We start from the raw sequence: 23,731 nt of genomic DNA on the forward strand, positions 1-23,731 counted from the left end.
CGATATTGAAATCACCACGCCATGCACGCATGCATTGACGGGCGATATCAAACGGGCTTATGAATTTATCGCGGGCATGCCAGTGGATGCCGCTTCTTGTAAGGGACGTCGGGCGTTCACCATCGTCAGTGTCGATGGTCGGCAAGGAATCAGCAATGCAGCCTCGGTTCGGACGAGGGAGTTCGAAATTGCTGAACAAATGGCTATTGCACTAGCCCTGCTGAAGAGCTCATGGGATCTAATCTATAGTGATTCAAGGTCTGCAGTCAGAGCATTTGAAGAAGGCACTGTATCCAAACAGGCCTTTGGACTTCTTGGGCGCAAAGTAATCACGCACCACTTCATTTATTGGTTTCCCGCACATCAGAGTCAGATAAAGGGTGCTCCTCCCAACCTCAACGAGTCGGCTCACGGGGCTGCGCATGAACTTGGCCACCGCGCTATCCTCGACATATCGGAAGCCGACTCCCTAGAGAACAGGGACACGCCCTCCACCTACAACGAGATTACTAAACACTTCTATCTCAGCCGTCGAACCTACTTTGTTCCGCATCCGCGGCTCAATAGAGCTCAAGCATTAACACTCCGTATACTACAAACGAATACCTATCCCAATCCCCATCGCTCTTACATAAAATCTATCCGGATACTTACACGAATGATACTTGCCACGATTATGGAGAAATAGCCACGTTAAAACATATGCCTTGGTGGTGTGCCCGGTCACACTCTGTCATCGATAACAGCTCGGCCAGATGGGAGGCGGTTCTCCGCAGCCCTTTTATGGCTCACCAACTCTGAGGTATCCAGCAGGCCCACGATGCGGACGAGAGGCTGGGCCTCCCGGTTCCCACGTGGGAGCGGCCCGCTTCGTGAAGACTCACGGTGTGCAGGACTTCAATAAAGTTGTACCACACCATACCACGCCAGTGTGTTGAGACGCTGGGAGCGTTTCGGTTTGGCCAACTCAACAAGCTCAATGGTTGCAATTAGTAGCGATTGTGCGAGTTCGCAGCGTCTTGTGCACTTTGAAGTGTATCGATTGCTCTGAAATTTATGACGATCAAGGCATATAAAGCGTCAAAGAACGTCTGAATCCACAAGAACGACGGTCAGACAAACCTATGTCTTCCCATCATTCCCATGATGGCTCAATAATTGCAGCGCCAGAGTTGCCTGTAGTATATTGTAGGAAACTCAAAGCGGGCGAGTATCACGGCACCGACGCAACTACAAACGAATCATCAGGAAAACTGAAGGTCGGCTGCATGCAGAATGGTCGCGCGCTTGTTTTTGCTGGCATGATGAGACCGCTACCACGTGACTCTGCTCCACCTTGACTTGGCTTCCGCTTACCATCAGGTTCTCTTGCACCCTGAGAGCAGGGATCTGACAGCTTTCATCACCCATGATGGCCTTTTCCGTTTTAAAAGAGTTTGCTTTGGGTTGGTTTCTGCCCCAGCGGCATTTCAGAAGATGATGGCGAAAATCCTTGACCGCTGCCCTGGCGTGTTGTTCTACATTGATGATGTCATCATTTTTGACAAGACTGCAGAAGAACACCTTTCAAACTTGAAGACCGTGCCGCAAAAGATCAAGAACGCAGGTCTGAAACTGAACAACAAATGCCTTTTCGACGTCCCAGAACTTGCCTTTCTAGGGCACAAGGTCACTGCACGTGGTATCTCGCCACTTCCAGAGAAAATAGACTCCATAGTTAACACACCAGTGCCAACTGATGTGGCCGCCCTTCGTTCGTTCCTGGGCCTCGTAGAATACTACTCCAAGTTTGTTCCACACTTGGCACAAGTGGTTGAGCCTATGAGAGTCTTACTTCGCAAAAATGAGCCATTCATCTGGTCTGCCGAAGCAGACAGCAGTTTCCGGAGGGTCAAGGAAATGCTTTCGTCAAGTACAGTCCTCCAGATGTTCGATCCGTCATTGCCAGTAATTGTGTCGACCGACGCGTCCGACTGTGGGCTGGGAGCAGTCCTGCAGCAACAAAGCGGCCACGAGCTCCGCACAGTCGCTTTCGCATCTCGTACACTGTCGCCTGCAGAGAGAAAATATTCAGTCGGTGTACGAGAAGCTCTTGCGTGCATTTGGGCGTGTGAGCGATGGCACACGTACCTGTGGGGTCGCCATTTCACAATTCGAACAGACCACCAGGCACTGGTGTCCTTGCTGTCGTCACAAGGACATGGAAGACGCCCACTCCGAATTGCCCGATGGAATTCACGACTGCTTTGCTACAATTTCACTGTTGAATACCGCAAGGGGTCCACAAACACTGCAGCAGATGCCATTTCTCGGCTACCAGCACCTATCTCGGAGGCAGAGATTGCTAAGGAGGAAGAAATTGTCTCGTTCATTGAGCCAGCCTGCATGACAAAGGAGGAGTTCAGGCAGGCCGCCTTCAACGACAGTTGCCTGGAAACCATCAAGTCATTCGTGCTGAATTACTGGCCGCCAAAGAAGTCCATACCAGAAGAGGCGAAACCATTCTACGCCATTCGGGAAGAACTTTCTGTTGTCGATGACCTGCTTCTGCGTGAAGAGCGCCTCGTTGTTCCGTCCTCCCTCCTGACTCAGATCATCGGCACCGCGCACGAGACACATCCGGGTATCACGCGCACGAATGCACGACTGCGTGAGCGGTTCTGGTGGCCACGAATGGATAAGCAAGTAGAAACTGCAGTAAAAAACTGCCATATCTGCCTGGAGGCAGATAAGTCCGCCAAAACATCACCAGCACCGTTGCAACCTGTTGAATGGCCTGAGCGACCATGGCAAAAGCTTGGCCTAGACATTGTTGGTCCTTTGGAGCATGCAGCTTACAACAGTAGATTTGCTATAACGCTTGTTGACTACCATTCTAAATGGCCAGAGGTGTATTTTTGCAGCGAAGTGTCCGCGAGCACCGTGAAAGACTTTTTAAGAAGTGTTTTTGCCCGTGAAGGCTACCCGGAAGAGATCGTTTGTGACAACGGACCTCAGTTCACTTCATGTGAGTTCATAACTTTCCTGCAAAACAGAGGCATCAGTCTTTCACATTCTTCGGTATACTACCCCCAAGCCAATGGGCAAATAGAACGTTTCAATCGCACATTGAAAAACTTCATTCAAGTCTCACTCCTCGAAAGACGACCACTCTGGCAAGCTGTCACAGAATACCTTGCCATTTACCGCTGTACTCCGCACGCCACCACCGGGGTCGCCCCAGCAGTTCTGCTGCAAGGTAGAATGCCCCGAACCAGGCTGGATATCGTGGGTTTCTCGGCACCAGCATTTGCGGAAGATCCAGCCAAGGAGTTGGCGCGACTTCGTCAAAGGGTTCGGCGTCGGCAGCAAAGCAGCAAGCACTACACGGACAAAAGGAGAGCCGCCAAGAAGACGAAGATAGCCGTAGGCGATTTTGTCCCCGTCAAAAAACCGTCTCTTCGGTTCAAGGGAGGCTGCGCCTTTTCATCACCAACTGAGGTGATCAAGAGGAGGGGACCAGCCTCTTTCCGACTTGGAGACGGCCGTACGTGGAATGCCTCCAAGCTTTCCAGGGTTCCGGAGAGGGGCACCTGGGGACCAGGCCCACCTGTCACGCCGCAGCCGCGGTCTCCTGATGCGCTGCAGCCTACCACGCCGCAGCCGCGGTCACCTGAGGCGCTACAGCCTGCCACGCCGCAGCCGCGGTCTCCTGAGCCACTACAGCCTGCCACGCCGCAGCCGCGGTCTCCTGAGGCACCACAGCCTGCCACGCCGCAGCCGCGGTCTCCTGAGGCACTACAGCCTGCCACGCCGCAGCCGCGGTCTCCTGAGGCACTACAGCCTGCCACGCCGCAGCCGCGGTCTCCTGAGGCACTACAGCCTGCCACGCCGCAGCCGCGGTCTCCTGAGGCACTACAGCCTGCCACGCCGCAGCCGCGGTCTCCTGAGGCACCACAGCCTGCCACGCCGCAGCCGCGGTCTCCTGAGGCACCACAGCCTGCCACGCCGCAGCCGCGGTCTCCTGAGGCACCACAGCCTGCCACGCCGCAGCCGCGGTCTCCTGAGGCACCACAGCCTGCCACGCCGCAGCCGCGGTCTCCTGAGGCACCACAGCCTGCCACGCCGCAGCCGCGGTCTCCTGAGGCACCACAGCCTGCCACGCCGCAGCCGCGGTCTCCTGAGGCACCACAGCCTGCCACGCCGCAGCCGCGGTCTCCTGAGGCACCACAGCCTGCCACGCCGCAGCCGCGGTCTCCTGAGGCAGCACAGCCTGCCACGCCGCAGCCGCGGTCTCCTGAGGCACCACAGCCTGCCACGCCGCAGCCGCGGTCTCCTGAGGCACCACAGCCTGCCACGCCGCAGCCGCGGTCTCCTGAGGCACCACAGCCTGCCACGCCGCAGCCGCGGTCTCCTGAGGCACCACAGCCTGCCACGCCGCAGCCGCGGTCTCCTGAGGCACTACAGCCTGCCACGCCGCAGCCGCGGTCTCCTGAGGCACCACAGCCTGCCACGCCGCAGCCGCGGTCTCCTGAGGCACCACAGGCTGCCACGCCGCAGCCGCGGTCTCCTGAGGCACCACAGCCTGCCACGCCGCAGCCGCGGTCTCCTGAGGCCCCACAGCCTGCCACGCCGCAGCCGCGGTCTCCTGAGGCACCACAGCCTGCCACGCCGCAGCCGCGGTCTCCTGAGGCACCACAGCCTGCCACGCCGCAGCCGCGGTCTCCTGAGGCACCACAGCCTGCCACGCCGCAGCCGCGGTCTCCTGAGGCACTACAGCCTGCCACGCCGCAGCCGCGGTCTCCTGAGACACTACAGCCTGCCACGCCGCAGCCGCGGTCTCCTGAGGCACTACAGCCTGCCACGCCGCAGCCGCGGTCTCCTGAGGCACTACAGCCTGCCACGCCGCAGCCGCGGTCTCCTGAGGCACCACAGCCTGCCACGCCGCAGCCGCGGTCTCCTGAGGCACCACAGCCTGCCACGCCGCAGCCGCGGTCTCCTGAGGCACTACAGCCTGCCACGCCGCAGCCGCGGTCTCCTGAGGCACCACAGCCTGCCACGCCGCAGCCGCGGTCTCCTGAGGCACCACAGCCTGCCACGCCGCAGCCGCGGTCTCCTGAGGCACTACAGCCTGCCACGCCGCAGCCGCGGTCTCCTGAGGCACTACAGCCTGCCACGCCGCAGCCGCGGTCTCCTGAGGCACCACAGCCTGCCACGCCGCAGCCGCGGTCTCCTGAGGCACCACAGCCTGCCACGCCGCAGCCGCGGTCTCCTGAGGCACTACAGCCTGCCACGCCGCAGCCGCGGTCTCCTGAGGCACTACAGCCTGCCACGCCGCAGCCGCGGTCTCCTGAGGTACTACAGCCTGCCACGCCGCAGCCGCAGTCTCCTGAGGCACCACAGCCTGCCACGCCGCAGCCGCGGTCTCCTGAGGCACCACAGCCTGCCATGCCGCAGCCGCGGTCTCCTGAGGCACCACAGCCTGCCACGCCGCAGCCGCGGTCTCCTGAGGCACTACAGCCTGCCACGCCGCAGCCGCGGTCTCCTGAGGCACCACAGCCTGCCACGCCGCAGCCGCGGTCTCCTGAGGCACCACAGCCTGCCACGCCGCAGCCGCGGTCTCCTGAGGCACCACAGCCTGCCACGCCGCAGCCGCGGTCTCCTGAGGCACTACAGCCTGCCACGCCGCAGCCGCGGTCTCCTGAGGCACCACAGCCTGGCACGCCGCAGCCGCGGTCTCCTGAGGCACTACAGCCTGCCACGCCGCAGCCGCGGTCTCCTGAGGCACTACAGCCTGCCACGCCGCAGCCGCGGTCTCCTGAGGCACTACAGCCTGCCACGCCGCAGCCGCGGTCTCCTGAGGCACTACAGCCTGCCACGCCGCAGCCGCGGTCTGCTGAGGCACCACAGCCTGCCACGCCGCAGCCGCGGTCTCCTGAGGCACCACAGCCTGCCACGCCGCAGCCGCGGTCTCCTGAGGCACCACAGCCTGCCACGCCGCAGCCGCGGTCTCCTGAGGCACCACAGCCTGCCACGCCGCAGCCGCGGTCTCCTGAGGCACTACAGCCTGCCACGCCGCAGCCGCGGTCTCCTGAGGCACCACAGCCTGCCACGCCGCAGCCGCGGTCTCCTGAGGCACCACAGCCTGCCACGCCGCAGCCGCGGTCTCCTGAGGCACTACAGCCTGCCACGCCGCAGCCGCGGTCTCCTGAGGCACTACAGCCTGCCACGCCCCAGCCGCGGTCTCCTGAGGCACCACAGCCTGCCACGCCGCAGCCGCGGTCTCCTGAGGCACCACAGCCTGCCATGCCGCAGCCGCGGTCTCCTGAGGCACCACAGCCTGCCACGCCGCAGCCGCGGTCTCCTGAGGCACTACAGCCTGCCACGCCGCAGCCGCGGTCTCCTGAGGCACCACAGCCTGCCACGCCGCAGCCGCGGTCTCCTGAGGCACCACAGCCTGCGACGCCGCAGCCGCGGTCTCCTGAGGCACCACAGCCTGCCGTGCTACAGCCCCCTTCTCCCAGGACGCAGGCACTGTCTCCTGGCATACCACAGCAGCAGCCAACGAGCCCGTCGCCAGTGCGACGTCCAACGCGGCCGACCCGAGAGCGCCGGCCACCGGCCTGGCTCCAAGACTATCTGACCAATTAGTTCGCGGTCTGACATTGTGTTGTAAATATGTGTTCTGTCATTGTGTACATAGGTTGTAAATATGTGTAAATAAGTACAGTGTGCATGCGTTGGGGTTTTCGTTACTTACTAACAACTAACCACTAAAAATAAGGGAGGGAGTATGTTATATTCAGTTTCGTTATTCATTTCAGTTCTTTATTCCCCAGGGGGCGCTTCTGTTCTTCATTATATATTTGGTTGTATATGCTAAATAAACGGCTTTTTACTTTGGGACGGCTGGAGTCTCACTTCCACCTGCGCTCAACACCACAACCAATAGGCGCGCGCAGACCTCGTAACCTACCCTCGTTGGAGGGCTCTGGCGGAAAGACAAAATAATTTCGCTACCTCTAGTTTAATGCAGGTGGCTTAGTATAAGCAGTATCAGCTTGAGAAACGGAGTTCAGGCAACGTTTATAGCTTCGAACGGTAGCAGTATCTTGTACCTTAAAATAGACAATGTATTTTTTTTTATGTATCGAGAATGCAGATACTGGTGCAAGTCTTGAAAGACATACCATGGTACCGATACAAGATACGTAAAGAGCGTCTAAGATAATATGTAAGATACATGTACCTTCGATACTGCCCAACGCTGATCACATGACGTTTAGTGACAAAAGTCCGCAGCAAAATATGCCCTACATCTCACGTAATTTGCGTGCTTTCCTCTCTCGTTCTTTTTTTTTGGGGGGGGGGGGGGCAAACACTTGCCCGGAACACACGGGCGGGTCATTATTAAGGTTTATGGCTTTTGAACGATCACTTGTTGCAGATTACTTTTGCAGATAATTCTAGCCCTTGAGCTGGATTATTCAGGGATGTGCACCTTACTTGCACAAGTACTCGAAACACATATACAACTAATTAAAAAGTGCTATATAGGTTGTTAATTAACCACTTTAGTGCACATATGGCAATTACCAGTTGAAGCCACTGAGTTGGCAAGGCGTATCCAGATGGAATGAATTTCCAGCGTGGCACCACTTTGGAGATATGCGCCATAAAAGTCGCCGTAAAAATGCACTCTTGTTCCACTTACATATTTAACAAGACGGTTCCTATGCACTCAAGCACAGAAGTTACTGGCACGCCGATGTATTTCGTCCCACACTTTGGGAAATAATATCTCGAAACGGGTGTGATCCTGGAAATTCATTTCAAGTGTATAAGCCTCGAAAACTCACCGGCAATCTCCACATTGCAATCGCACATTGCAATCTACAATTCGTAGATTGCAATGCTTATGGTGCCGTAACGTGAAAAAGTAGAAAGACAATTTGTAATTTTTGTAAGGCGCGATCCGTAGTACGCTTAACGCTAGTGAAGGCAAGCTATGCTGCTTACTACTCCCGTTTAGGCCGCACTGAGTGTCAAAGCACTATTACATATCAATCACCATAATCACAGTTTCACGTTTGCAGTCTGCTACCAAATAGTAGAGACCAAAAATAGACTTGGGAGACGGAAACATGGTCTCCAGTATTCGGCAATAGAAAGAGCGGCATAAAAGCAGTCTAACTTCACAGGAGCCACAAAAGCTGTATTGAAAGTGGCGCGTAAAAAGCAATAGAGCTTTGCTTTCGACACTTTCATGCTTTAATGATGTAGTCTAATGCTGTTATCAAATTACCGGGGACATTGTTTCACTCAGGCGCTGACAGGGAAACGTCGAGCTCGTGCATAGTTTGCGCGAATAGATAATAGAGAGTTTTAGAGCAGGGGCCTCAAACGTTTGGGCCTCCAAAGAAATAGCGTCGAAGGCACTGCGCATGCGCGACACTCAAACTGCGTTTGGGTATTGCGTCGCGAAGTCAAAGTTATTCTTCTTATAATAAAGTGGCATATTTTATTTAATTATTTCTGATAGCTTTTCTTCTTGACGCCATAGCGACCCCGTCAGCGCAAGACGCGATCCGCAAACGCAAAACACTAATCCAAACCCCTTCACTCCTGCGTGCCCCACGCTAACACCCGCAAAGCTAAGTTTGAGGCCACTACTCTAAAACTCTCTAATGTCATATGTAGATCGCATGGCACCGTTCACTGGAGTGGCCCGGCACTTATAATCATTAAGCCAACCGAAGACGGTTGAAGCTCCTCATCTGCCACATTGGTGAACGATGTCATTAAGCGAAACAGCAAGCACCCGAGGCGGATCTTGCGCTCATCGGGCGTCGACACGTGAGGTGCACTGGCGGGCAAGACGTAATGGCAGCGCGGCAGTTAAGAAGCCCTTAAATGTTTCTCCCGCTTAGTCTGTAAGTGGAGAGAACGTAAGACAAGATGCGCAGCAAAGCTGCTGTTTAACAAGAGTACTAGTCCTCTAGGTTCGACAATGGCCCATCGCCAGTGAACATAGAAACGATTCACGTGATTCGAGAAAATTGGTGGCCTCGGGCGTGTTTAGGATAGAAAAAAAGAAAATGTTACTTACTGAACTGTGCTGTAAAAACAAAAGAAACCTGTCAGAACTTGGATTGGAAAGCTCACCTTTATTTCAACGATAGCCTCTGCAGGACGAACGCACGACACATCTGCGCTCATCCGGAATGAACGCCTCTCGGCTTTCCGGGCTGTTCGTTCAAATAACGTGAACGAAAACACCGATGTGGAATTTCATCCCGAGATCTGGCCAGAAATACACGCGCTCAGCGATTCGCCATTGAGGAAAGAAGTATCTGCGTCTTCTTGACTGTGACCCAACCATGGAAACTATTCTTACAGCCTCTGGCGCCGGCGCTTGATGGGAAAGCTTGTCAAGAAACTACCGACAAATTTTGCTCGACGATGACCGTGCAGAGTCACCACGCCGCGCTCAGCAACCACTGTGATTGATTAGGACTGAGCTTACCGTCCGCGTGAAATTTCTCTTCTCCCTGATGCACCAATACATTTTGCAGTGCTAGCAGTGACCGCTTGGCTTCTGTTTGTATGGCTCCATTATGCAGAAACGGCCACCATAAACTGCAAATACGTCGAGTGCTCGGGGAAGTGCTCAGCGGCAGAGCGAGGTACGCTTTCTGAAGCGTTGATGTTCAGCCTCGTTCGTATGACAGTGTCACAAGTATTAAGCGCTAAAAACGACTGGATCCGCGCCGTGGTTGCCTAGTGGCTTTCGCGTTGCGATGCTAAACACGCGATCGCGGTTTCAAATCCCGGCCGCGGCGGCCGCATTGCGCGATGGGGGCGAAATGCGAAAACGCCCGTGTGCAGTACACTGAGGGTACGTTAAAGATGCCCAGGTAGTGGAAATTAATCCAGAGTTCCCCACTACGGCGGCCTTTGTAATCATATCGTGGTTCTGGGACGTACAATCGCAGAACTAAAGAAAAAGAAAAAAAAAAGAACCGACGGCGACACTCTTCTTGTCTCCATCCTTTCCATACCCGTCGTTTTTAGCTTTTATGATATGTTGAAAAGTGATCGATCTGATTATAGAGTTGGTATAATATTTATTCCATGTGTCCGGTAATAAAGGTTACCACACAATGGCGTCCAGAAACGGAAACACTGCCTAGAACGGCCTGTCCTTTGCAGTGTTCACAGTAATTACTAATAGTAACACGTGCACTTGCGTCTAGGCAAGACACTAATGATGACTGTAATGAAGCGATCAAGTGTCCTTCCAAAGCGTCATGGTGCAGTGGCCTCGATATCTTTGTGCTGCAGGTCTTGGCGCTGGAAGCAAAAGTGTGAGATCGCGCGCTGCTTTATGGCGATGCCGCACCAGTGGACGGTAGACAAGCATAAGCCCTTCTTTTAAGCCAAGCACTACAAGTAAGCAAGTAGAACGGCGCAAGATAGACGCCTGCGTTGCTTCCATTGTTCTTCCTTGTAATTTTCATTGAACGGTCTTTACGTGCCGATGTACCTTCTCATTTCTTATGGGGCCAGTTGCGCGCGAAAGCTGAGGAGCTGTGATACGACCACCGGTGAGCCCTTCAAGGTGCTCGCTCAAGTGTTGACGCTAGAAGGCGCATGCATACGGCCACAGGGGCAGGTTGCATACTGGGTGCTTGCTCCGCTGTCGTCGGAAAAATGGAATAACGGCTGTTTTAATTGTTTGGCGAATTATTGTAGCAAGGCCACGTGCATATCATTTGTTGTATCTTTTAATCTGTTGACGTCTGGCTTTTACTTGCCAAATGTATAAATTAGTACCCTCATGAGCGTGTGCGTTACTTTTTTCCTATTTGGTGGAGCAAACTGACTCCTAGAGCGGTGTGTGAAAGCTTGCGATAATTAAAGACCGCAAAATTAAATCGTGTCTCAACCCCTGACTGTCTCGTGTCGCATATCCGCGACGTACCGATCAATTGACTCCGCATTAACGCACCAAGACAGCAGGCATTCTTTTCTCTTTGTGTCCTCCATAGACGGCTACATCGTTAAATTTTTTTCAATTGTCGCTTCCGGGCAATAATCAGGATTACAAGCAAGAACACATCGAGACAACTGTGCTGTAGTCGAGCAAGTGCAATTTCGGGTTGTTACTTGGTTTTCTATTCGTACACTAAATGGGACGGGTCGTAAAAGAAAATTTGTTTTTCTTCTCGTGCCACTCAGCATCTCTACTTACTATCAACCCTCCGCAGTGTGGTTTTGGCTATGAAATAGCTGGATTTTCTCGATGTCGCGAATACGCGACACCGGGCATTTGCGCTTTTTTTTTTCCGTACTCCACTGTTAGGTGGGAATGCATCGCATGATAGCAGGAGGAGGAAAAAAGGAAGGAAAGGCAGGAAGGTCAACCAGGGGCGCTATAACGTAAAACTATTCCAAACTTTTCTATTCCAATTCTGTAATGAGCCCTCCAGGATTGATCAAAAACTTTTTTTGACCACCCCCACATCACATGTCTGTCACGCGACGTCACGAAACCTCGATAGCTCCCCATCTGATATGGCGTGTACACATTGATGATGCATCATTTGACCGAAAAAAAGACAGATAGTTATTTCTGATTCGACTCTTTTTCGCCATTAGCCCCCGGCTATTGGTCAAAAGTTTTGGGGCTACACCCACTTCACCTGCCTGTCACGCGACGTCACAAAACCGCAAAAACTCAAGGCGCCAAAGCGACGTGAACACATTAAAGATGCATTAATATGCCGAACAAAACTGGATTTTCTTCTCAATATCCGCAGGCTACCCTGTTGCGAAAGACATAAAAGCTGGTTGACGCCGATCGCTCAGGTGTTGGCTACTCGCACCTGCCGGAGAGCATGGGTTTATTTGTCCATATTAAAACTTCTTGCGTGGGCGTGTAACGTTTTCGAGCACATTTGGCACGTTTGCGACCTCATTCTACCAAGTCTTCTTTGCTGAGGATCCCTTTTAGCGTCATTCTTAGGCTTCCGTTGCATGCCGTCGCGATTTTCGTCCAGCCACCGCCAGCTAAGGGAAAGCGGACCAATGGCAGACGCCAGCATCAACTTCTTCATACGATTATCGACTTTCAATGCAGTAGCTCGCCCCAATCGAATCCCTTTCCACTTGAGCATGCTCCTCGCCTCTTGTCAGCCAATCAGATACGACGAGCCGCTCAGCCTCCTCTGAACCTCATGACCACCTCCTATGAAAGAGGAGAGCGTTTGATTGGTTTGTTCAGACAAACCTGCGGGTGACCGCCCAGTGCTTGCGTCGGCGGTTACGCAAATTTGACGCCAGGAGATTGGAATAAGAACATATTGGAATAGTTTTACGTTATAGGTCAAACAGACGCGCGTACGGTTTGCTACCCTACACAGTAGAAGGCTTTTGAGGGATAAGTAGCCAAATAGAACAGGGACCTCATTTATCCGCGATAGTGAAATGAGGTGACCAGGCAGACCATTGACACCTGTTGTGGTGACACTGGTGGTTCTTTCAATCGACGTGTTCTGCGGCAATGCAAGGCTCAGGATGTGGCTGTGTATGACGCTCTTATCCTTTGTTTATTTCGGAACGCGCGTGTATGACTTGGAGAAGGACTTCAATTAATTAGAAAGTGTTGCACTCGTTTTATCTAATGGATGTGCGTTCTTTCGATGGACCAAGCCCACTCAGAACGTGTCTTCAAACGGAAGGAGAACAGTGGTGACAGGATTCTCAGCGACGAAGATGACGAAGCTCATGCATGCATACTTCAAGACATGACGCCTCCAATTATCGACACAAGCCGTGAGGACGGGGGAAACGAAAACTGAACTTGCTGCAATAGCGGGCGTCTTCTCAACCGAGAAGGTGAAATGGACGGTGATACATTGCATTGAGATATATAAGATCGATAATTCACCATTTCAGAGTGCCCTGTTGAATGTTCCGGTTGACTATTTCAGGATTTTCCTATTCTGAAACATGCTGTATAAAAACAAAACGACACAGCTTCAAGGCAGAACAGTGAACTGTTACCGTCCACAAAGACATTTTCAGTGGCGAAGAGGATGGGTCTGATAATGTCAGTTCCAACTTTGGGTGTCAGGATGAGCATGTGGGGCACTGGTCGATATTAAAGGGCCCCTGAAACGGTTCGGACAAATTTTGTAGGCGCGTAGGGTACAGCTTAAGTAGAACATTCGCACCACAATTTAAGTGAAGCGTTACGTATTAATGGAGCTGCAAGCGATTAGAAGTTACCCTCCTTCTAGCTATGCTTTTCCTCCTCAACTCGCTCGCCGAGCGAGCGGCGCTAAGCTCCGCCTTCACTGGTTCAGCGTCACGATGCGACCTCATATCGTTCACTTCCGGTTGTTTAGGAGCACGCCCCCTCCCGCGCGAGACCTCTCCGCTAGCCGCTTGGCCGTCGACCGAGAGCTATCGAAGCAGCGTGCGTTGCGAGCATTCTGTCGTAGCGCCGAACGTGTCCGGTACTCCGCTAAAAACAGGCAAGCTGGTCATTTCGGCAAATGACTGGAGGCATAAACTCAAGCTGATGAAGGAACTTTAGCGTAGACGTACGTGAGCAGCCTGATCGGTCTGCACGGTCCAGACACTTGCTGGCGCAACGCTTAACCAGTCAAACAAAGCGCTAATATTGCTATAACCAAGTGTAAAGCATTTTAAACATTTATAAATCAACGTGTTGATGATTACACTACTGCGAAAAATACACACCAGCAGCAAATAACACAATTCGTTGCTGCTACTGTGTATGGTTGACCTCTGTGCCACCAGGTGGCTGCACCGTGCAGACCATTCGCATTTGCCCTTCTGCTCATCTCGTGGCTCATCCCGGCACAGTCAAGCGGCCAGACCATGTCCCCTTGCGCTTGCGTTTGCCCTAATACTGGACTCGCGAAACGGTATTGCGTTAGTAATCTTCCGGTGTAAAGTGACGGCCACAAACGCGTGGCGCCGATCGGATACCGGCAGTCCCATGCGCAGCAGCCAGTTCGCTTGTATACTGTCTTGCAGAGGGACACGATGTCGCAGCTTGACATATTGCCAGTCGCTAGGTTTGCAGTCCACAAGGCAACAAAGTCGAATCATAGTGCTCGCGAAAAGACTGAGACCGACTCTGACCGCGGAGCTCTCGTCAAAGTGGAGTACGTTGTAACACAAGCAGACGACACTTGCTGTGTGCCGGAAGTGCTGAAGTGTACTGAAAAATTGTTCTTGTGCATTCTCTTTATATTACTTTCTTTTTATAAAAACAAATGAACTAACATTCCAACTATTACGAAGATTATTTGTTTACCATACAGTTGGAAAAATTATCGACCACGCGCCCTGGTCAGCCAATCAGATAGCTCGTCCACGTGACGTAATATGGGTTATTTGCATCATATGGGTAGGGGCGGCTTAAAACTCCGCCGAGCAGTGCGCTACGATCGGCAGCGATGTGTATTTTTAAAACCTTATAATAAATTACACGCTTTACGCAGAGCACTTAGATGCATCAATTAATGATCAGAAGGACCTACTCTAACGACTCAGTACGTTTGTAGAAAATCGCCAAGATCGTTTCAGGGTCCCTTTAAAAGACATGCAGCAGAGGTGCGAATAATTGCGTGACTGTACAGAAGAGATCAGAAGAGATGGTTTTCAAGTTATACAATGACAATGCCTATCTTAGCGTCAATAAAACAAAACTCGTTCCTCAATATTCAACAGCACTTGAGATCAGCAAGACCGAATTTCTAAGGTTTTTTTTAGGGCAAAACGCGTTTAGAAGACTATCGCCAGCCATAATTTGAGTGTGCCTGCCTGTTTAAATTTTCACCATTGACCAAAGATGGACCAAATTTCCAGGGCAACGAATTCACGACAGAAGTGCGGTGATGCTTACCGGTGTATGTTTTTATATAACGGCAAAACTTCAATTAAACCCCAAGGTGTGAAATGCTTTCTCCAGCTTAATAAAAACGAGCATCAATGGTTAAGCGCGTTCGCATGGCTCTCTGTGATCAGCGTATTCCTCTGAAAGATTTCATGACTGCACAACGTAGGCTTACGGTCTATTTCAATGAAGAAGCGGGCCATATGTAGTCCTTCTTCATAGCTTTTCTCTGCCAGCTTGGTCATCTCCTGGCGCGACTGCCTCGTCTGTTGAAGAAGCATCAGGCGTGCCTAAAAGTTGAAACGAAAGCAGTATCTGTGATTGGTATCCTTAGGTACCCAAGCGTTAGCGACATGCGGTCGCACGCATGGCGCTAACGTGGCTGACACTAACCTATGCTTCATAACTGAAACACGCTATTACATAAGGCTAAAAGCTGGGCTAGCTGTAACTGAGATATCTTAAACATTTGCAGCCTTCATAAGGGTAGAGAGACATGTCTTAAGAAAAGGAAAACGTTACGAAGAAGCAACCCACATTGCTATACAAGAATGTGTTCGGCATGCTTCGGGAAGTGGTCGTGTGTGGCACCGTGTTGAACTGTGCGCTCCCTTTGCCACCGCACGTGCCTTAGCCGTACGCGAGTGCCAACCAGCACTTAGAGCGCCACTTGCTCAAGGACCAGTTCGGGACCCCGTGCAGCATCTGCGGTGGCCTGTGATTGGAGAGGTGGTGACAACAGGCGCAGCGGCTGTGATTAGAGGAGCCGAGTCTCAAACGACAGCGCCTGTGTCTTCCGGCGTGCGCAGCGTCGTAACGTCCGCGTCTTAAGAGGCTCCCCTTACAACATGTGGTACGGCGCCACACGGTACCACTGGTACCGCCGCCTCGCGTTACTGTACCACCGGCTCCACCAGCGTACAACCACGCGGTAGTACCGTAAAACTACGTTACTACTATGTTAGACTACACTACTTTACTATCTTAGGGATTGGCTCGTGAAAACGGTCGGGCAGTCACAAGAAAATCGCGGTTAGTTCCGAAAGAACGCTAAACGTCTGAAAAAAAAAGTGTGTCATAGTTTCTAACTGCTTCTTTTCAGCCCTCATCAAGCCGTCATGTGGTTGCCTGGATGTGCAGAGGCTAACAAGTGCAGGCTTTCCCGCGCGTTAACAACAATGTGATAAACAGGGTCCTTATAGAGGTCAGTTCAAGAAAGTGCAATGAAATGGGCGCCAGGACAAGGATAAATAAAGGGCCAGTTGTCGTGCACTCTGTGCACCATGTGACCCACCAAATCAGGATTACCGCCAAGTGAGGGTATTCCATGCAGTTCTCGGCGCTGGAGAAGCTGGAACATATTTGTTTTCTGCAGAGTCTTGAACTACAACATGAAAAAAGAAAAAAAAACATCCGGCAGAACGCATCTAAGGATGATGTAGACGTTAATGCGATTCGCATTCAAGCAACGTAGTGACAAACTGTATGCCTGAAAAGACATTTATATCTCTAGTATAGGGGATGTAATCCAAGAATGCTAATTGCATTATACACCGGCGCGCCACATCAAACCGCAGTGTCTATAGCTTCAGACGCCAGAAAGAAAGCTTCAGTAAGCGCGGCCTCCCAACGGCAGCCAGTTTATCAGACTAGCGCTGTAGACTTAGGCTTCAGCGTATCTGACTTTGAATAAACTACACAGCGATGGCACAGGCGTACATGGCAGGCGTAAAACTAATGTTCTCTTTCAGCTAGAAGAGCGCGTATTCTCACTTTTATCAGTCAAACATGTAATTTCCTTTTCTGTTTCGCCAGCGAGAGCGACGTTTCAGGGGCTAGATAAAAGACACTAACGGCACGCCAAAATGTGCTAATTGTAAGCTAACAAGTAGCATAAGGCGATCATGCTAATTGCATGCTAGACTGCTAAAAGCACGCCACTCCTTCGATCGCATGCAGACAAGTGTGTTTTTAGGCGCACCCCTATCTTTGTCAAGTGCTACTTTGGCCAGAGTTCGCCCTGCATTGCTCTAAGTAACCCTGTCTCGATGAAGCTGCCGTGATTAGGCTTCCCTGATTTAAAGCCTGATAGCAGAAATGTAATTAGTGCCATGGAGAGATAAAGGAGACAGCCTTAAAACAGCTGCCGTCACGAGCCAAGGTAAACCAGACTCGGGTTCGTCAGCGAAAGCCTTGCCATTTTAGCCATACGAGCTCTCGCAGGAAAAACCGGCCTCGAAAATACCGCAGATTGCTCGTTCAACGTTTGTAATTTACATGGGCGATAGTGCAGATCTTCATTTGTTTCTTGTGAATGGTACATACTGCTCGATATGAGGTCATAGTCGGCCCTAGAGCGCAGTCGTCGCTTCTATGGTTTGTGGCACGCTTGTTTACATAGACGTTAATTGCTTCCACGCTATGCTTGAAATTTTGAGTTAAATACAATTTGAACCTAAACCAAAGAAAAGATTTTGCTTTCAGCACATGTGCATTGGCAAAATTCTTCTTTAGAGGTACCTGGACGTCACCGGTAACAGGTGGCAAAGAATTATTTCGCTGTCTACAAAAACAGTTGTAGTGACATCCTTTTAGCGGTCCTTGCGTCAACACATCCTACACGAGTAGAATACTGCGAAGACGAAGGGGCGAAATTCCCGCGGACATATCTGATCCTAAGCCTTTGTATGCGCATAGGAGTCTTGCAAACACCTGATCTCGCAAACCACAATTCGAAACTTTAGTGAGCTGCGAAGGCAAGGAAGCGAAGCTGCGTCATCAGTGCAGAAGAGCAGGTTTTTACGTTTTCTTTCGTTGGAGATTCTTTTTGAACTGTTTCGTCGTTTTGTTTAGGGAAGCTCTTTTTCCAACCTCCCCATGGTTTTGCGTCGTTCTTTCTATCCGTATCTCGTCTGATAGGAGAAAGCAAACCGGCTTATGTAAGTTATTGACCCACAAAATGTTCCCAGTATGCGTGTCTATGTTCTGCGCTATATAGCAATATGTCACTACCCGCCGCGGTTGCTAGTGGCTATGATGTGGGGCTGCTGAGCACGAGGTCGCGGGATCGAACTCCGGCTGCGGCGGCCGCACTTCCATGGAAGCGAAATGCGGAAACACCCGTGTACTTAATTTAGGTGCAGGTTAGAGAACCCCAGGTCGTGCATATTTCCGGAGTTCCTCGCTACGGCGTGCCTCATAATCAGATCGTGGTTGTGGCATGAAAAAAGTAAATGCATAATTTAATTGTTTTAACAATAAATGTCCACACGAATGTCTACATATAGTTTCGGCACGCAGGAATCTCTAAAGCACACTCTGTTTTTAATCGAATGCTGTGTAATTATCAACAGCTCCTTTGGTTTTGTCAACTTTCTTAGATCTGGCCGATAACATCCTCGAAAACCTGGGTATGTGGCTGTAGTCCAACCAGTGTCAAGGCGATATCACGCATGATGTCGTACATAACGTCCAAGAACAGAGGAATGAAGGAAGACGACACCCTCCGACTGGTCACAAGCCTAGTGGTGAACAGAATCACATACAACCTGCCCTGCTACCATCTCACACAGTCCGAGACGAAGCAGGCTGACACTCTCTTGAGGATGGGTTTCAAGACCGTTGTCCACCTGCGATGGGTACATCGATTGAAGAATTATTGGCATTAGGGTTATAACAGCACCCTCACCGAACTGACAGAAGCCCTGTACGTCTCGAAACAACAGAGACTTGCGCGGGCTCGCAGGGGCCGGCAGGTGCGACAATCTTTTGGCTTCCAAGCTATAACACGAACGAAAGAAATCCGCTCGATACCTCGGCACGTCCGAGGCAGGTATCGCGTTGCCCCGGTACCACGCAACAAAGACCCTTAGCTACACTTCTGTAAGACGACAGAAAAGGCGCAGTACATGGAAAAAAATTCAGGTTCCATACCACGGCCCCTTTTACGGACGCCGCCACGCACGGGACGAAGAACAAGGGCGCAGTGGTAGTGGTATGCGACCGCCGAGGCCGCGTTACCTGCGCTGCATCGACTTGGCTCTGCACGATCACGGAAGCCGAAGAGCTCGCCATCGCGTTACACATCCGCGAAGGTCAACTCGGAAACAAACAACTGACGGTGGTAACGCATTCCCAGCAGGCTTGGCGCAACTTCCTACAGGGAAGAATCGGAAGATCTGCAACACCAGTCCTAGCCCAAATACTCAAATATGAACCTGAACCCAAGCCACCGTCTCTTACCCGCCGTGGCTGCTCAGTGGCTATGGTGTTGGGTGCTGAGCACGAGGTCGCGGGATCGAATCCCGGCCACGGCGGCCGCATTTCGATGGGGGCGAAATGCGAAAACACCCGTGTGCTTAGATTTAGGTGCACGTTAAAGAACCCCAGGTGGTCAAAATTTCCGGAGTCCTCCACTACGGCGTGCCTCATAATCAGAAAGTGGTTTTGGCACGTAAAACCCCAAATATTATTATTATTAAGCCACCGTCTAGATACCGGGCCAGATTGGCACCACTGGTAATCTGCAGGCCTACAGAGCAGCTCAAAGATTCGTGCGTGACCGAGCACTCATCACTCCAGCTGCAGAAGACCCGGACCCTGTCAACCTCGAGTATTCAGCCATTGTGAACTACAACAAAAGGAGCCGCTTGCGATATCCACCGCCTCATCAAAACCTAAACACAGAGGATGCCGCTGCCTTGCATAGGCTCCAGACAGGCACTTACACGAACCTACACATGCGTGCAGGAACGAATGCCCGTGGTGAGGGGCCACGCCAACCCAATACCACTTTAGGTGAAAGTGCACGCTACACAACATAGAACACCACGAGGGAGCAATGGGAGGCACTGCTGTCCAGCTCGGCCCTCGACGACCAGCTCAAGCAGATCCAGACAGCTGAGAAGAGGGCAAGAGCCAGCAGAGCCCTGGACTAAGGCCCCCGACCATTAGCGATTATTCTGATCATTCTTTTATTAAAATTTATTTATCGATCTATATATCACAGAATATTGACGGACAAATAGTGCCAGTGAGCCCGCCTTTGTTCTGGTTAAAACGAAAGCTGCGTATACACTGTTAGTTCGTATTGTCACGTGGCAGTGACAGGGCAGAGCACATCAGCAAAATGTGAATAACTGAACTATTTATTGGGCGAACCTGTGCCCATACGGAAAGAAATTCAAGAAGAGAGGGTACTCCCATTGAGCCCAGCGGCCGAAGTGACTGTATCACACCAAGTGGATGCGATTAACAGCTTCGGGTTTCAGTTTTGGGGCGCGCGTTTTGAACGCCAGCTGCTACATGCCAGGCCGGCTCCGCTGATCGACGGGGAATTTTTTTTTCCGCTTCTAGTGCTGAACCACGCGAGGCCTTAGCACGGAATCGATTTATCATTGAGTGAAAATGATAGCAAAGGAACATTAAGGGACTCCTTCGAATCTGTGCCACGTGCGATTTTATAAAGGAAACGCAAGACGTCTTCTGAAATGAAGAAACGTTTATTTTGCTCTACAAAAATACACGTTCTGGGCTCTTTGTGCATTGATCCAAACTCTTGGAGCCAGGTAAGCAACAGCAGTTCTCGTACGAAGCTCCACCGCATGTGATCTACTGAAAAAAAGCAAGTTACAAGCATGTACCATTTTTCGTATACAGACCTTACAGGAATACTGCGTGTAGAGGTGAAGCGTGCGTGAGTAGCGAATGGGCGGCATTACAAACAAAGGCAATTCGCTTTTGCATACTCGGCGTCGAAAATAGCAAATTCCTTCCGAACAATACCATCAAATATGAAGAAAACGTCTGATTTCCAAGCATTCCACCCTTCCAGGGCATTGTTGCCTGCACATTAGTAGCATAAATACACGGGTGACGGCAAGTTTCCAAAACTACTTTGCTTCAGCCAGCGCGATCGTACAAGTGAAGATAGGTGGCCACAACACATGCGGATTCTCAGCCAGATCATGTTAGGCGCTCGCAGATCGCCTTCAACTCGCGCTCAAGTGAAATGCGTGGGGGCAAAGCCTGTTTTCAGCATTTCAAACGATAGGATTTTAGAGGGTTTCGTTTTTCAGCTCCTTGTTATCTTTTGTGCGTTGTGATAGCGGAAGTAACAGACACCCGTGTTATCACTCTTGGCAATCGGTCGTCGCGTTTTCGACAAGCGTGAGTAGCGAAAGAAGGGATATGTCATTGCGGGGCCATAAAAAGCGTCCCAAACTTGTCCCGCTAAGTTTGGGTACGCGCCAAACTGTGTCACCAGGGCCGAGCTACCCTTCGCTAACTGCGTCACAACGCCAGGTGCGGCCAGTGTGCTTCAATATCATCCCCAAAAGTAGCGAAATAATTACAATAATATTGTGCCAGTAAGATTCAGTACACGCGAAACCGTCACCACGACGGAGCTGCTTTTCGCCAACTGCGTCACGAAGCGGGGTGTGGCAAGCGTGATCAAAAACTGCCGAAATATATTATAGTAATGTTGGGGCTCATGGAAAGCGTCGCAACTATCTCCGAGTGCGAGCCATTAATTCAAGTTAACTGCGCCAGGACGGCCGAGCTGTTTTTCGCCAGCTGCGTCACTAGTTTTGGTTTTCTGTCGTAAGAATAAAATTTCCTTGAAATGCGTCGCAGACTTTCGAACGAAATTTCTCACCTTGAGTAGTCCAATACTGCAGTGGTGCCGTGTGGAAAAACACAAGGAAGGCAAGGAAACGCCGGGAGCCCAACAAACGGGCTACTTCCAAAAGAGACGGGTCGCCGTACAGGCGAACTTCACGTGCGCAGCCGGCTTCGCTCGCTTCGGTGGCGTGCTTGGCGCATGACGCATGCGCGCCTGGCATGCCGTTAGCTTGTTGCTAGGTATCGCAAGAAAAATGAGTCGCTAAGCAGAAGTTAATTTATACGCAGGACTTTTTAGTTTTATTGGGAATTCATAAAATATCAAACGTCTGTAAATTGACTTCACATTCTATTTTTCCGATGTTCGCGTCAACTAACGGATGGGGTGACCACTAGGCGTGACGTGTTTCTTGTTGCAAGTTTTCGCCGAGTGTCCCCTCTTGTAGAATTTCTTTCTGTGTGCTGCGTCCACAAAAGCAGGTTACACATAAAACACGACGATAGCGGAGAGCACAGCAGGCGATCATCGGAGCCTTATCTGCGGCTCAAACGCGTCGGCTTTTAGATATCAGACGTCGAAACTTCCAGCGTAATCGCGTGCCTTCCAGAAACTACTACACACTTCGTGTCGCGCATGCGATAAGATTGCACAACGTTCGGCGGAACCATATACAACCGATCGCAGATGTGGTGTTGATGCTGCCGTTGGCCAGAACAGATCGAGCGCAGAGCGACAACGTTTAACATTCGTTACTTGTTGAAAAGCGGTCATCGGATGAAGCTGAATAAGTGCACGGGTCAATACCCTGCCCCCCTGAAGAAGCATCATCCCGGTGCTACAAACGGGAGAGCGAGAAACAAAAGCACCCATAGTAAAGAAAAAGTAAGAAAGCAAGAAAGAAACAAAGTCCCGAAGTTCGTGCATAGAAAGGCCTAAAGCGACGACACTAACGGCAAATATTAAGTCAAGCCAAAGTGGTCGATCAGTGCTCGATGACCTCCAAGGTGTCAGTGTTATCGTGAACAGAGCCTAAGTAATCGAGAAAATTATGTAAATGCAGGCCATGATTAGACACTCCCCAGAGACATTCAAGTACTTGCCCGAACACGAAGGCGCTCCTAGTTTAAATTATGCCACTGGTGCTTAACCACTGGTTGTAAAAGCATAATTGTATTGCAATATAGGACGAAATAAAATGCTACTTGTCCAGTTCTATTTCACCTTTACAAAAAAGGAACTGATTGACATCGACCAATTTACAAAGAACCGTTGACAGCTACGGGGGTTTCGTTTTCGCTCGACTCTGTTCCGCACACGCTTTCGCGTTTCAGTAGTTTCGTTATCGCGTAGTGCTGCGCTAGTTTTCCTAGTTCGCAAAACTCGCACAAACTGCAAGTAGTTGAGAATTCCACTTCCATGTGATGTCGCGGGATGCCCGAAGGGTCCATGCTACTCGACCAAAAGTAAAAGCAGGGGCGAATCTACCGCTCTCTCATGGCTCGGTTTCTCCATGGCGAGGCGTTTGCGTTCTGTACACACACACACACACACACACACACACACACACACACACACACACACACACACACACACACACACACACACACACACACACACACACACACACACACACACACACACACACACACACACACACGCACACGCACACACACACACACACAGTACCGCCGTCTGTCGGGCGCCGTTTTACTCGTATGCACCGTCACCACTCCCCGGTTGGTTGGCAGGAGATTTGAATTGCGATACAGGTATTCGGACCCTTGAGACCCTTGAGAATGGTATTTAAACAGTCCACGTCAACATAGTATTTGCCTTTAGTGTCCCTTTAAGACCTACCACACGGACGACATTGGGTTGCGTGCGGCGCCACTTTCATTGCTAACGCTTTCTGGCACGACCCGATAGCCCTGTGCGCCAATTTGTCGGGTTATTTTGTAGGGTCCCAAGCAGCGACGCAATAGTGTCTCACTCAGTCCTCGTCGTTGTATCGTGGTCCAAACGCGGTCGCCGGCCTGGTACTCGACGTAGAAGATTGTAGTGCCGGCTGTCGGTCCTGTGCTGGTTCCTGACACGCATGTGCACGAGCTGTTTGGTTTCTTCTGCGCGCTGGAGATATGCGGCAGGGATCTTCGTTTATTTTTTTTATTGTTTCACGGATTATCTTCGTGTAG

At 51.4% G+C, this 23,731-nt stretch overlaps 1 protein-coding gene across 2 annotated transcripts in view; it reads right to left on the bottom strand.

Annotated features, from left to right (window-relative positions):
* The window catches only part of LOC139052378 (uncharacterized), a 162,374-nt gene that overhangs the window by 92,700 nt on the left and 45,943 nt on the right, over nt 1-23,731 (bottom strand). For both annotated transcript variants that reach the window (XM_070529477.1, XM_070529475.1), the window contains exon 2: nt 15,090-15,204. In XM_070529477.1, the coding sequence (XP_070385578.1) occupies nt 15,090-15,204 (115 nt within the window). The remainder of the gene's footprint in view (nt 1-15,089; nt 15,205-23,731) is intronic.

The sequence above is a fragment of the Dermacentor albipictus genome, unplaced genomic scaffold (assembly GCF_038994185.2).
Source record: "Dermacentor albipictus isolate Rhodes 1998 colony unplaced genomic scaffold, USDA_Dalb.pri_finalv2 scaffold_22, whole genome shotgun sequence".
Classification (NCBI taxonomy): Eukaryota; Metazoa; Arthropoda; class Arachnida; order Ixodida; family Ixodidae; genus Dermacentor; species Dermacentor albipictus.